The sequence below is a fragment of the Pezoporus wallicus genome, unplaced genomic scaffold (genome assembly GCF_028554395.1).
Source record: "Pezoporus wallicus isolate ANWC-B61680 ecotype Strahan unplaced genomic scaffold, APGP_CSIRO_Pwel_v1 contig_6401, whole genome shotgun sequence".
In the NCBI taxonomy this organism is placed as follows: Eukaryota; Metazoa; Chordata; class Aves; order Psittaciformes; family Psittacidae; genus Pezoporus; species Pezoporus wallicus.
The window spans coordinates 132,475-146,246 of record NW_026638608.1 but is presented as its reverse complement, the minus strand read 5'-3'; the positions used below and the strand labels follow the sequence as shown (position 1 = coordinate 146,246).

Here is a 13,772-nt window from a genome sequence, read left to right as displayed (position 1 = left end):
GCCAAGCACAAGCTTCTTGGAAGAGCAGCTGGGATGGAACTAGCTGAGAAAGGCTTCAAGGGTTGTTTCTGTGTGAATGGACAGACCATCCTGTTAATTCATGACTAAGGCAAAGTCATTTGAGCTAACTTAGCTCTTTCATCCCAACTGCATCCCTGTCCTCAGCTCTGGACAGTCCTAGCATAAAAAAACCAAAGCCTCTGGGTGTTCCCCCTTTCAGCAGAATCTAACTCCTAAAAGACAGACAGCGTACTGAAGCCCCAAGGTCAAGGAAATGATGTGCAGGCACAGCCAGACTGACTGTCCTTCCCAGCAAAGGAAGACCCATCAGTTTGTGGACACAAAGCAGCACAGTTTAGTGAAGGGAATTGCACCGTTTTTACACCCAGAGCTGAGGTGTAAGATATCTGATCATGAGCTCCTCTGCAGTTCTACATTTCTGTTTCCTCACAAGGAATTTGGAATCAGTGAATCAGGTAGGTTGTAGCCCTGTTGACCTTCAGGCTGTCATCAATTGCAGTTCATATAGCAAACTGCTACAGGACTCTGGGAGGGGAAAGTCTCTGCCTCCCACCTTGGATGGCTCTGCAGCAGGAAAAAATGTTTTTCCATAGTCTGAGGGCACTTTGTCTGAGCTAAGATTTGGATGATTGTTTGCAAGCACATTTTAATATTTTGACAGAGGAAAATAAAAGTAGAAGGGGGGGTGGCAATGTTAGTCCTGGAAGAATTTGGTTCCTAGGCTGTGCTCTCCCTATAAGCACTGAAATGGGCACCATGGGGACTTCTGCTTAATCTAGAGTGGATATCAGCTGTCTGTCACTTTTGGAGCTTACTCTCCCTTAAAAAGGAAATGAACACGGACTACAGGAAATCATGGTGAGGGTTGGAGACAGCCTTCTGCCCCTTAGTGATTCCTTTTCTCATGGAAAACTTGTACAGAATAAAATTTCCAACAAACTGTACCAAAATACTGTATAGGAGTTGCTAAATTTTCATTCTAGCGATTCCTGTGAGCATTTCCATCATTTAATAGTTGTATGTTTCTGTTACAGAGAAGTGTTTAATGCTCTGTAAGGGTTTCCAGTGCTCTTGGCATTTCAGAGTGGATATTTTGCAACTGGTACTTGCTTCCCCTTCTGGGAGATGACCCTCACAGCCAAACCACCTTCCCCCAAGGCTTCGCTACTGATGAGGGCTGGTACTGTAGCAGATGAATTCAGCACAACTCTGAAGTAATGTCCACAACCAAAACCAAGCACCTCCTGCCTTTGCCAATGAAAACTTTGGGGGTTCCTGCCTCTTTCTAGTACTACCGTGGTGCTTGCCTCTACACAGGTGAGAGGCACTATGTAAGAATCTTGGACAAAGCTTCTCAGGCTTCTTAACCTTAGTATGTGTTTAATGCTATTAATGGTAACATCCTTCTTAAATACTGAATGAAGTTCCTGGAGACTTTTCTTTTCCAATTTCCTGCCTGTTTACCCAGCTTTTCTTCCCATGACTGGAAGCAAAATCTTCCCAGCAAGCAAATCTTGCCACTGTGCCATGATCCCCTTGGATCCCAGCACAATGTTTCTTCCGCATGCCCTAGCTGGCTGCCAAAATACCCCTTGCAGCCAACCCTACACGGTCCAGAGGAAAGTCTCTTACAAATTCAGCCTGAAGCTGAAAGGCAGGGCAGGCTCCTCTGGCTGATCTTTCCTCTTCAATGAAGACATGAATGAAAGTATTGGCCAGCATTTCTGGCAAAGCCCCATAAGCCAGGACATGTACTAAGCACAGGCTGCATCTTCCAGCTTAACTGAAACAAAATACAGCCATACCTTATCTTAGTTGCAGAAATGAGCAGGAGCTCTCTCCACCCTCAGTTGCTTCACTGGTTTTAAGCTTGAATTTCTTTTCCTGAACTTTGAGTTATTCAGTAGCTGTTTTAGAGGTTTCCTGTATTTCACAAAAGCGTTTCATAACAGTTACTGCTTCCATCAAGCCATCTGTTGATATGTTGACAGAAAGAATATATTTTCTTTTTATTGTTCCCTTGGCTGCAATGAGTTACTTCATTTGGGATTACAATGGTAGCACAGTAGGATTTGGTTTGTCTTTTCCTTGCTTGAAATTTTGTTGAAAGTGGGAATTCTAAAAGATGTTTGAATGAGACAAAGTAAAATCCATTTTTCATTAAATCAAAGGGTGTCAACATTGTCTCGTCTTCCCCAGCTTTAAACATTTACAAAATCTTTGAAGTTCAGTGGCTTCTGGAGAAATGCTTAAATTAAAGCATTTTCATTCTTCTAGTGAGGCTGGTTTTCAGAGAAAACAAGACATTTATGTTCATGCTGTCAGCATTCATCTCGGTTTCTTCTTAGTAGCAGTGAGCTGCATTCCAGTCTCCTTTGCAGAAGAGATGGAGAGCATGCAACAGCCTAATGCAGCATGTGTCTCTGAGGCTGCAGTCCCAGATACAAAACTGTCTGGTCAGTTGACAGGGCAGGACATGAAGTAGAACACCGTGGCGAGGCATAGCACAGAAATGAGAAGAAAATAAGGGATCTTTTGCAGAGACCGAGGTAGGTGATGTGCAAGAATGCTGTAGGGACATGTGTTCATTAGCATGTGTTAATTTTTGGGCATCTGAGCTAAGTGAACCTGAACAGCAGTGATGAAATAGAGCTGCACTGCAGTTTTCCCAAAATTCGCAGGTATGCCCAGCCTAGGGTGAGGCAGAAAAGTGTTTCCTCAGTCTTTCAGGAAACTTGGGTGCAGCGTGGGGCCAGGGCATGGATGAGGGTGTGGGACAGTGCTCTCGGGGCACCGGACCCAGGACGAGGGTACGAGACTGGCTGTGGATCGCGGCTGTCCCGCGGTACCCGCTCGAACTACAACTCCCGGCATGCCGCGCGCGGAGGCAGCCGTTGCGGTTGCGCAGGCAGGCACGTGGGCGCCATTTTGTGTCGAGGGAGGGGCCGTGTCTGCTAGTGAAGCTGACAGGGAGGGCGAGGGGAAGGCTGAGCAGCGGCATCCCGCTTCCAGCCGCCGCTGAGCGGCCCTCTAACCATGCGGGCCTCCCTGCCAAGCGGGTGTGCTTGACAGTGCCTGAGAGGGTCTCCTCTGGAGGGCCGGAGCTCAGACTAGGATGTGCAGCTGTGTGATGAAGCAGGGGTGCTTTGGTGCCAAGCCCTTCCTATGACGCCCACCTTAGAAAGCAACTGCACGGAGGAGTTCATGCACAAATCTGGGTGTGCACAGTGGCAGGGCATGCCGGCTGAATTAATTGCCCAAATCCCCAGGAGGGAGGGGACACGGCGGGTGTGTTCTGCCCATAGGTAGCTCTTGGAAATCCTGGGCACAAGCACTGCTACTCCAGATGGAAGCAGCAAAGAGTATTGTTCCAAGCTGATTCAAAACTAACTATAATGCTGGATAAACCCATCAAAACCCTGTGATTAGACTCCTTACTTGTGACTTGCAATCTGCTGTGTTTAACAGCTGCCTCCCTCTTGCATCAAAAAGGGTTGAAGTCACCCAAATCCAGGGTACCTCTGTCAAGAGCTGAATGGCTTCCCTGCACACCATGTGCTAGGCAGTATGCCTGTCACTTTCTCCCTCCCCTTTCTGAAACCATCTGAATTCACACCAGCACAAAATAATGTCAATACCTGACAAAGTTCATGGCACTATCAAGGTGGCTTAAAGTGATAAAGGCAATATTGCCATCATGACCTTATTATTAACTTGACGCTTGCATTACATTATGGCATACTATAATGTGTGTAAAGTTTGGTTAAAAGTACCAAACTCAAATGCTCCCTGATGCAAATCCTCCTCTTGGGGTCTTTAGAGAGACTATGTATTGCTCATTTTAATCCACCTTCTCATTTTTCAGAGGGTTACTTTTATTCCACTATGTTTCCTTCAGAGTGTCTCATGTGGAGTAAAGATTAGTGTTTAAATTTGAATTTAAGCTATATCATCTGTGATTTTTGACTGGGTTTGAGGTGAAGTAAAGCCTGTCCATTCCTTTTCCAGATGCTGCTTTGCCCGATGTTAAGGTCTTTTAAATATACAAAGATGCCTGGTCAAAAAAAGAGCTGGGACGGGGAATCCTTCAACTGGATGATTAAATGAAATGAGTGCTGTGTAAGTGTGGGGATTAATAGCTTAAACTAGACTATCTGATTCGATTAACTGTTTGATTGTATCAAAACTCGGGACTTAAGTTTGCCTTCTCTGGAAGTTATTATAGTATCTGGAGTTCAATTTTTTTTGTATTTATGGTGAAAGTACCTAGAGGAAATTATCTCTAGGCAAAATAACACGTTCACTGAGGTCAAAAAGTGGATGATTTTATAAAAGATCCTTATATAAAATAGATCCTTAGTGGAATTTTCAGAATTACATGAATATTTATCTACTATTGAATCAGATAAAAAAATCTAGAAGTTTTTCAAATCCCATTAAGCACAAAATTACTTTAAAAGCTACCTGAAATGATGTAACATAGGTTACATTTTTACTTTCTGATACTGAAATAGAAAGTCATCAAAACTACAATATCAAATTCAAAATAACTTCCTCAGTTTCAATTTACTCTGTATAAACAAGAACAGGGTTAAGCCTGAATCTGATTTTTACAAATGTTGATTAGAAGCCATTAAAATTAATTAAAGATACAAGGAACAGGTCACTTCCTAAAGGGGTGGAGTAGGGAAGCAAAAATGTAAAGTTAGGAGGATACAGGCTTTTCAGAAAGCACAAGGAGACTGGCAAGTGTCCCATTGAAAATGCACTCAGATACACTTTTATCTAACTGTGGAAAATTACTTCCAGAGTAGCTTGGATTTATGTTTGTTCCTGTTACAAAGGTTCACCTTGAGAGAATGTTTGGCTTAAAAAAAGTGCAGGGTAGTGGCATAAGGCTGTAAGCACAAATTGATAGGGCTGAAACAAGGAAATCTGAAGTTCTGATAAATCTCAAAAGCTTACATCAGAAAAGGGAAACAAAAAGCTTCTGTGTAAACAGAAAATGAGTATTGGCAAAGTAGAATTAATCAAGAAACCCGTTAGCCAAAATACCACTCCTCTGCCGCATATGACAGAACTACTGCCTCCAAAATTCCCTGAAAGTCTACCACGAGAGGTGGAAGACTAACTAAAGCAGGCTACTGCTGGGCTTCAAGAGAAACAACATGTAAAACATTTACTAGTATAAATGATAGCCAGGGAGGACTACCTATTTTATCAGACATGGAAGAAGAGACAGCTGTAGAACCATGAGTATTCATTGTAATCTCAAAAGAGTTCCTTCTACAAAAGGACTACTGTTATCATTGAGAACATCAGGAAGTCCTCAGCAATGTTACTACGAGTGTAAGTTACTCTGGCAGATCACTTACAGCGACTGTTGTCTCCCAGCATCACTGAAAGCACCTGGAAAATCTCAGCTGGTTGAGTGGAAATGTATGATAATTCTTTTGGAGCTCTGCAGAGAGATTCCATCTTGAAGGACTGGCGTCAGAGAGGAGTTGAAAGATGCTGGCAATGCTACTGGACACAGATCACCAGGGCTTTGCAGCACTTCCAAGGAAGCCCTTTCTTCCTCAAAAACTAGAAACAGAAGACAGCAATAAAAAAAATTAATCATCTCTTCTCTCCCAGGTGAAAAGTTCTTCAATTTAAATACGTGTATGTCAATACTTTTTTTGTCAAATGTCTTCTTCTTTACTAACTCTGCTTATTCTGTCTACTGAATGCCAAAATCTGAATAGCTGATTTTGAGTCTCTAGTCCTTGAAAGACTGAGTGAAAAGAAACTCTGTAATTCCCTAAGTTTTTTGCAAGCTATCTTTTTTGTCATTTTGATTTCTCAGCATTTTATTGTTATTACTACTGTTTACTCTTTGTATTATCCTTAGGGGTCACAGAAGAGCTCTATTGTAAGGCATGCCAATAGATACAAATGTTTGATCTGAAATGAGGTTTATAACCACCGGAGTTCATCAGTGAAAGAAGGGCACAGAAAAAAATTACAGAATGGTTACACACCTGATTTTCTACTGTTACTCCCTTGATTTCAGTGTAGTTCATCTTTACTGATATTGGAAAAAGGACCAGCTGCAGAGAAAAGTCAATGGAAGAGCTCATGTGGACTTGGTTTTGTATCAGGTACTAAGATGTTCAGAACCATGCCTGATCTGTTTTGCCTAATGTTAGTGACGGTCTGGGAAAGAATCTGGACGATGTTACTGTAGTGCTCTCCACCAATCAATGAGATCTGATGGCAAAAGATGCACCAGTGCGCTTTTTTGGGGTGTAGATCAAGACCAAGAGTTGCCTGCTATGCTGCTTTAGTTGCCAATCACTGCTTTTGTCATGCAAAGCAAACAGAAAGCTTACAGCATGTTTAACAAGGGCAATATAAAAAGGAGGAAAACCCCTTTTCTATATGTTGCTTTGGGCCAGCATATACCCTCTGAAGTTTTCATTTGACACAGATTTCTCATTCCTGAATTCTAAAAGCATTTGGCACTGCCAAATCCCACTAAAATGTGTTTTTCAGGGAAGGCCAGGTTGTACCTACAGGTGCATCTGAGTGGAAAGGGTAGGTGTTTTCAAAATCCTTGAAAATTGAGTGTGCAGAAGGACTGCAGACTTAAGTGAGGGCAGAAAACACTCTAGTTACATTTTACATTCTCCCCTTTTACAGCACTGTTAAATTATTTTGTGTCCATAAACAAGAATCATAATGATCCCTCTCAAAAAAGCTGATGTTGCCACTACCAGTATGCACTCACATAATTTCTGTGGCAGTTTTACCTGTAGCTTACAGCAATCTACTAGAAACAATAGTGGGCCCTGTAGTAGTAAGGTGGCAGTTAATTGCTATGGGTGTTTGGCATTGATGAAGTTCTTTGTTGGCAACCGTTCAAACCCAATTATGTTTCTAAAGTAAGACTGAAAAGCATTGTAGGAAGCATCATGTAAATGGCACTAAATGCATGAAGACTGAGCGACCTCCCAGAAAGATAGACAGGTGCCAGCTAAAGCCCCATATGATTGATTTTCCACGGCTAGAATGGCAATCACAGACATCTGGTTTTGCCCCATTTATAACAGGAACAGCAAATGCAAGCTGTTGTCTTAGTCAAAACTGCAAGGCTTTTTAGAATGACATAGAAATATGGCATTTGACTATCAATGGGTGATCTTTTGCTTTTCTATGAGCAAACATTTATACTTCCGGCACTAGGAAACGAGGTTTTAGTCCTCATAAAAATGAGTGTGTGTGTGCGTGTGTGTGTGCGTGTGTGTGACTGAGTTTAGTACTCGGACTTGTTTTTAATGAAGGCCTGACATTTAAATCAGAGATTTTTCTTAGATATAGATATAACTATATAAAATGGGTAAAACCCAGCATAAAGAAAACTAACCACTCAATTGACTGCTATCACATGGGTGGGAAAAAAACCTCACAGACCCAGGATGGGTAGAAGAGATAGTCAGCTGAGCATCTTATGATGTTTCTGCTAGCCAGCAACATTAATGTGTTTTCTAAATCATCCTGACATAGAGACTGCAGTGTTGCGGTTCTTTGCTGTTGGACATACAGAATACCATCATTATACAAACTTAAGTGCCAAGGCAGGTGCCCTTCTATCTGCTTCCTTGCTGCTAAGAAGGTCAAAAGCTTTTGCTCTGTTAAATTACTTTGTATTCCTCAGTGTTACATGACACTCCCACCAGACTGTGATGTGATATATGGGTCGATCCAGTGAGCAGTTTCAGAGGCAAAAGCTAATGGACCATTGTAGGAGTTCCTGTATCCTATGTCCATGGTTGCTGCCTGTTGATAAAGGAGACTTTTTTGGGGTGGTTAGATTTATTCAGTCTGCAATATGCAATGAGGACAGTATGTATGTAAATTTATGCAGCTGTCTTTAATACTGAACAGAGCTTAATAATCTGTTTTTGTTAGAAAAACTTCATAAAAGAGACTGAATCATAGGAGGTGAACTTCCAGATCCAAAAGCAAAGATGTGATCACTACAGCTAATGATACAGTAATCGCTCTTTGTATAGTATTTATGCCTCATCATCAGAAGCTCTAATATAATCCAGAAATTACAGGACCAGTACTCTATTATCATACAAAACAGTTCACTACCACGAATATCCTTTGGTTCTCAGCATTATGTCACATTTGTCTGTAAATCTCCAGATCTACACAACTGTAAGAACCAGAACTGCAGGGCAGAGCAAACATGAATGTGCCAGCTCTGAGCTGGAAGTGTCCTGAATGTAGTAGCAACACAAGCTGACTGACCTACCTGTGCCAGTTCTGTCTCCCTGAGACTGTATCTGGACCATTAGCTGTACATGAGCTAGTAACTGTAGAGCTGCTTTATGCTGGACAGTGCTCTCACTGTGAAGACATTTATTCTTCCCTTGCTCCCATGGTAATCGACTGACCAGTCCTACTTGCAGCACGTTCTGCGCCGCGATGCAGGCGGGCTGCCGACTCTTCCCGCTCTTGCTCCTGGCGCTGCTGCGCGGGCTGTGTCACGGCAGGGAAGCGGCGCCGAGCGCTGTTACCTGCGGCTCGGTGCTGAAGCTGCTCAACACCCGCCACAGCGTGCGGCTCCACTCACATGAGGTCAAGTACGGATCCGGTGAGCAGGGCAAGGCCGGACGGGGAGCCGTGAGGGGGGCGGGCTGGGAAATGGCAACAGCTGGGCAGAATTGAGGGGACAGGCAGTGAGAGGGGCAGGAAAATGGCGGGGGGGGGGACGGACAGGTTGTGAGGGGACAGGAAAATGGCGGGGGGCAGGGTGTGAGGGGCAGGAAAATGGCGGGGGGGCAGCCTGTGAGGGGAGCAGGGAAGGAGGAGGTGGTCAGAGGTTACTGAGGTTTATGTCCCTGGTACAGAGGGAGCAGCAGGCCAGGGATGGGGCTGAGGGCTGCGCTGGAGACATGGTAGCCCAGTAAGGAGAGGCAGATCCTGAGGCCTGGGGTATGGGAAGATATTGCAGCTGTGCTTTGCAGGTCCTGGAGCTGGGATGTGACAGGGATGCTTTGCCCTCATTTCTAAAGTGGTCCCTGTTCTGTGTCTAGGGCCTTGACGTTACCTTGGCAGCATCTGTTGTGGCAACAAGGGTGCTGATTTGTTTGGGGACCTAAAGAACTTGGTAGTATTTTTGAGAAATGAATGTGAATTGGATGTATTTTGCATGCTGTGTTTAACTTCTTCAATCTGAAAGATTACTTGGTACCTGTATGCCCATTACAGTTAGTAAATGAACTGAGAGAATTAAACATCTCTTAAACATGAAGACATGAGAGCATTTAAACAAATTTATTTAGTTCTTTCAGGACTTCCTGAACTTGGGAAGTGGGTTAAGTCTCCTGCTATTTAATTCTATTCAAACAGGAAGTGGGCAACAGTCAGTGACAGGAGTTGAAGCTTCGGATGATGCTAACAGTTACTGGCGGATTCGTGGGAAGCGTGATGGCAGTTGCCAGCGCGGGACACCGGTGAAATGTGGGCAAGCCATACGACTCACCCATGTTAATACAGGAAAAAATTTACACACTCATCACTTCCCATCACCACTTTCCAGTAACCAAGTAAGTTGTTTTAAATCTTAAGCTTTTGTATAAATAGTGCATGCTGTTGACAATAGTCTCTCCAGTTTCTCGTGTTTTTGAAGAATCAGACTTGGATACCAGCTGACAGAAACAGTCTATGCACATCCAGAATTCAAGTGTATGTTTCTCTGCATCTTGGAATAATGTATTTAAGTTCTTGACAGAGGCAAAATTTAATATGTACCAATATCGGTATTTCACAGAAGTTTTAACATCTGCTGCTATTATTATCATTATTATTGTTATTATGCACCATTGCTACTGGGGAAATAATTAGCACTTTCAAGGTGTAGGAGACTGAGCACATCCCTTGATGTTATGAAGATTGCTCTAGAGCAAGGCAGCTAATCATGTTGCAGCACTAGGCATTCCTAGACACGAGTTTCTTGGTGATCCAATCTATTAGTCATCTTCTTGCTACCCCTATTTCAGTTCAATATTCTTAATTATATGTTGTCTTTCTACAGGAAAAATAAATCTGCGGTGACGATTGCAATTATTTGTCATTTTGTATGTATCTAGGAGAGCCTAATTTCTGAATGTAGTTAGGTTCAAGTTTTACTCTTGAACAAATGCTTCTCCAACATAGAAAATCTCACTTAAAATAGGTAATGCAAACTTTGTGGAATTTTGTCAGTAGTAGTCACTTTAGTTTTCCTTCAGCCTATGTAGATAGGCCATTACATTCAAAGTTGAAAGATCTGACTCTGTGAAAAAGGTTTGTCTTTTATCATGAGTAACGGAGGTGAAACAATAAAGTCCAGTTTTCTGGACTGACTGTGAAAACCAAAAGAAGTGGGTGGAAAACGGCATTTCAGAATAATGATTTAAAGAACAGATTGACTCTAAAACCTTCTCCCAGTGTTAATTTCCCAGTTTAGACAATTTGTATAACATTGTCATTTATGTAAAAATATTCAGCAACTGTCATTGTGTTTCTTTGGTTTTGCTATGTGTTTGCACAGTATCTAAGAGCAAGGAAAATTTGCATGACTTCCCAGAGATTGACAGGCCTGTGATTTATGAATTGTTGAAATACGTAGTTATGAACACAAACTTTAATTTCATGTTTTTAACAGAAGTTGGATTTTCAGTTAGTATGTTGTCTTTCACACTTTTTGGACTACAGGAACTTGAACTAACATGACCCTGAAATTTTAGGTTACTGATACAAACTGCTGCAGTTCAGTTTTGAAGTTGGTCATCATTTCTAGTTATCAGATTTTTAAGAATTAAAGGTTGTCAAAAGTCCTAAACAGTTGGAGTTTAGCCTATCCAGTTTCTGGAAATGCTTGAGGTTTTTTGGGGGGGCCACATAGTGAAATCTCATCTTGTCTGTTTTGTTTTATCAAGAATTTAATTACTTTTATGGTCTTCCTATGTTTTTTTAAGAGCTATTCAGAAGTGTATCTGAAGAAATAGTATAAACCAGGATAGTTGTTGACCCAATTGAAAGCTTGGTGTAATTAAATGAAAAAGGGATATGATAATTTAATAAGCTAAATGGGGTGTTGTGATAAAAACACATGCTGAAAAAAAGCGCTGCAATGGCAGCTATGAAGATGTTCATACTACAAATGTCTACAGTTATAAATGTTTTTGAGTGAAGAAAAATTTGCTTCAGCATTAGTGTTGCTTCTTTTGAATTTTTTCTCAGAAGGATTGTTCTGATTTCTGTACTCAAGTACACCCTTTTATTTTGTTTGTAATGTGTGCTGGGGTTTGTTGGCACTTTCGCTCAGATAACATGTTAGTGTTTGTTGGCACTTTGTGTTCAGATTGTAGCAGTAGAAAGTCACTGCTTCTGCCTTTGATAACTGTTGTAAAGCAGTGCAGCAACACTTTTTCTTTTCTCTCCATCCTTGCCTTGAAACTCTGCTGACTTTGTGGTTGATGGTTTTGTGTGTCTGTTGAAGGTGTTTGCTTACGTTTTGACTTCAGAAAGCTTGTGTCTCTAACAGGAAGTAAGTGCCTTTGGTGATGATGGCGAAGGAGATGACCTCGATATATGGATTGTGCAATGCAGTGGGACTTACTGGGAGCGGGAGGATGCGGTGCGCTTCAAGCACGTAGGAACTGAGGTGTTCCTTTCAATAACTGGGGAACAGTATGGCCATCCCATTAGAGGCCAACGGGAAGTTCATGGCATGCCTACTGCTAATCATCACAACTATTGGAAAGCAATGGAGGGCGTCTTCATCAAACCCAGTATGGACCCTGCAAAACATGATGAGCTCTGAATTGACAGAGGATCCAAAATGCTTCAGCTTACTCCAGTGTTCGGAGATGCTAATTCTTGGTCTCTTATAAGTCCCGCCTTGCCTGAGTGACTGACTTTCTGTATTACTGGAGGGCATTAGTTCATTCTAGGAATGCAGCACTTATGTGGAGAATGGCATCTGCCAGATTCAGCCTTTGAAATCTGAATATTTGGCAAAATACTGTCTGAATTTTTGAGCTTAATTGGTGAAACTGGTTCATAAATCTGTTGGTTTTCGTTGTCATTTGTCTTGCTTGTTACTTTTTCTCAAATCTGAAGGAAATGGATAAACTGAAGTAATGCATTTCTGTAGTCCCAAGTACAATAAAATTTTGCATTTTGTAATATTTTTCCAATTATAATTAAATATTTGTAAACTGATTTCTACTTCTTAGTGAATGCTATTGATGAGGAGATGGAAGAAGTTTAGAAAGGGAAAAATAATTTTCAAATTTGGTATCTTTTGAATAGCTTGAAGTCAGCTACTCAGCCTTCCAGAAAATGTGGTTCATTTGCAAATTGCTTCCAGTGTCTTTTGTGAGTTTCCTTGTGTACTTGCATTGGAAGAGTTGAAAACATTGTGTATGTTGGAATAAGAAGAAAAAGTTTTAACTTGCTCACTTTCTCCAGGAAGTTCAGATTGTCTGGTAGTGGTGATACTCCTAATTGTCAAATGGTAAAACTGTTCTGCATGATGAACTGGTGTGGAAAGCTGCTTTTGTTTGATTAATATTAGAGTTTTATAAAATTCCATGTGGTGCAAAGGAACAGTTCAGTTTTACTTATGTTGTTGTACTTGCATGTCAACTGTGCAAGATCAGTATGAGAATCCGGTTAAATAAATACTGGGGTATATGCCCAGGTGGGGTGTTTTTTGTGTGAATCCAGAAGAGAAAAAAGAATCTTGAACTATGGTTCAATGAAGATTCCTTGCACAACTTACGAATTTCTGTGTGCGTTCCCTCTTTGAAAAGAGAAAAAACCTAATTCTTGAATGTGTTTGTTACATAGTGTTACTGAAAATACTGCTTAAAATTCAAAGTGCCATACAGTTTCTATTTGCTTTAAATTTAGTTCATGAGATGAGTGTGAAAACTCAGAAAATTCAGCTGTTCTTGTCTCCATGTGTAAGTAGTTTTATTGATGATGGTCTTAATTAGTCAATCAGTTAAAGAAGCAGGAAACTGATTTACGGCTTTTACAGCTCTAGTCACATGCTGCAGTGTTAGAATGCTCTGTTGAGAAGGTGCTGCAGGCGGTTGCAGTTAAGCTTTATAAATATACTTACTGATACATGCTTCATACCCTGTGGTGCTGCATGCAGTTATGCTGTACAGGCTAGATTCAGGTTTTATTTAAGGGCTTACTAGTAGTGATTGATCCTTCATACCCTATGGAACAAGAAACCTCTGTGACAGTTGTTTTGTGCACCTGATTATTTTCCTCTGACAAAAAAGGTAAGACTGTTTTTTCTGTTACTCTTGTTTGCATGTGGGCATTTAAGGATTACAGACATTTTGGAGAGTAAGATTAGCTTTTGCCGGTTTGTGTTAGAAGTAAATTCTATGTGATGAATGTTTGGGATTTACTGATATTCCTGACTAATTGGTATTGAAATTGTAGCTATGGAAGATAACTATTTATGAACAAACCGAACTTTCTGCATAAACAAGCTGACTTTTCTTTATTAAAATGGAGAGCTTTTCTTTTGAAGTTGGTGTATGAGTAAACACAGAAAGTGTAGCAGCATTTGGTAGGAGGAAGAAATTAATTTGGCAATGAGTTCTCTGTCACTAACAGCTTTATGCCTAAACCATATGGGCTAAGTGTTCATGCACTTGTGGAATACTGAGTTGGTTGAGAAGGAG

At 41.4% G+C, this 13,772-nt stretch overlaps 1 protein-coding gene and 1 long non-coding RNA gene across 2 annotated transcripts; one reads left to right on the top strand and one right to left on the bottom strand.

Annotated features, from left to right (window-relative positions):
- Positions 1-4,496: 4,496 nt before the first annotated feature.
- Positions 4,497-6,116, bottom strand: LOC130600244 (uncharacterized). Its single transcript, XR_008972406.1, has 2 exons — positions 6,045-6,116; positions 4,497-5,607 (listed from the first exon to the last, which is right to left on the bottom strand). It is a non-coding gene; the product is annotated as an uncharacterized LOC130600244 (long non-coding RNA).
- Positions 6,117-8,484: 2,368 nt separating this feature from the next.
- On the top strand, positions 8,485-12,285 carry SDF2L1 (stromal cell derived factor 2 like 1). The gene is made up of 3 exons (XM_057411333.1): positions 8,485-8,668; positions 9,427-9,623; positions 11,606-12,285. Exons 1-3 carry the CDS (start codon positions 8,500-8,502, stop codon positions 11,882-11,884), a joined length of 645 nt encoding a protein of 214 aa, XP_057267316.1. The 5' UTR covers positions 8,485-8,499; the 3' UTR covers positions 11,885-12,285.
- The last annotated feature ends 1,487 nt before the right edge of the window (positions 12,286-13,772 follow it).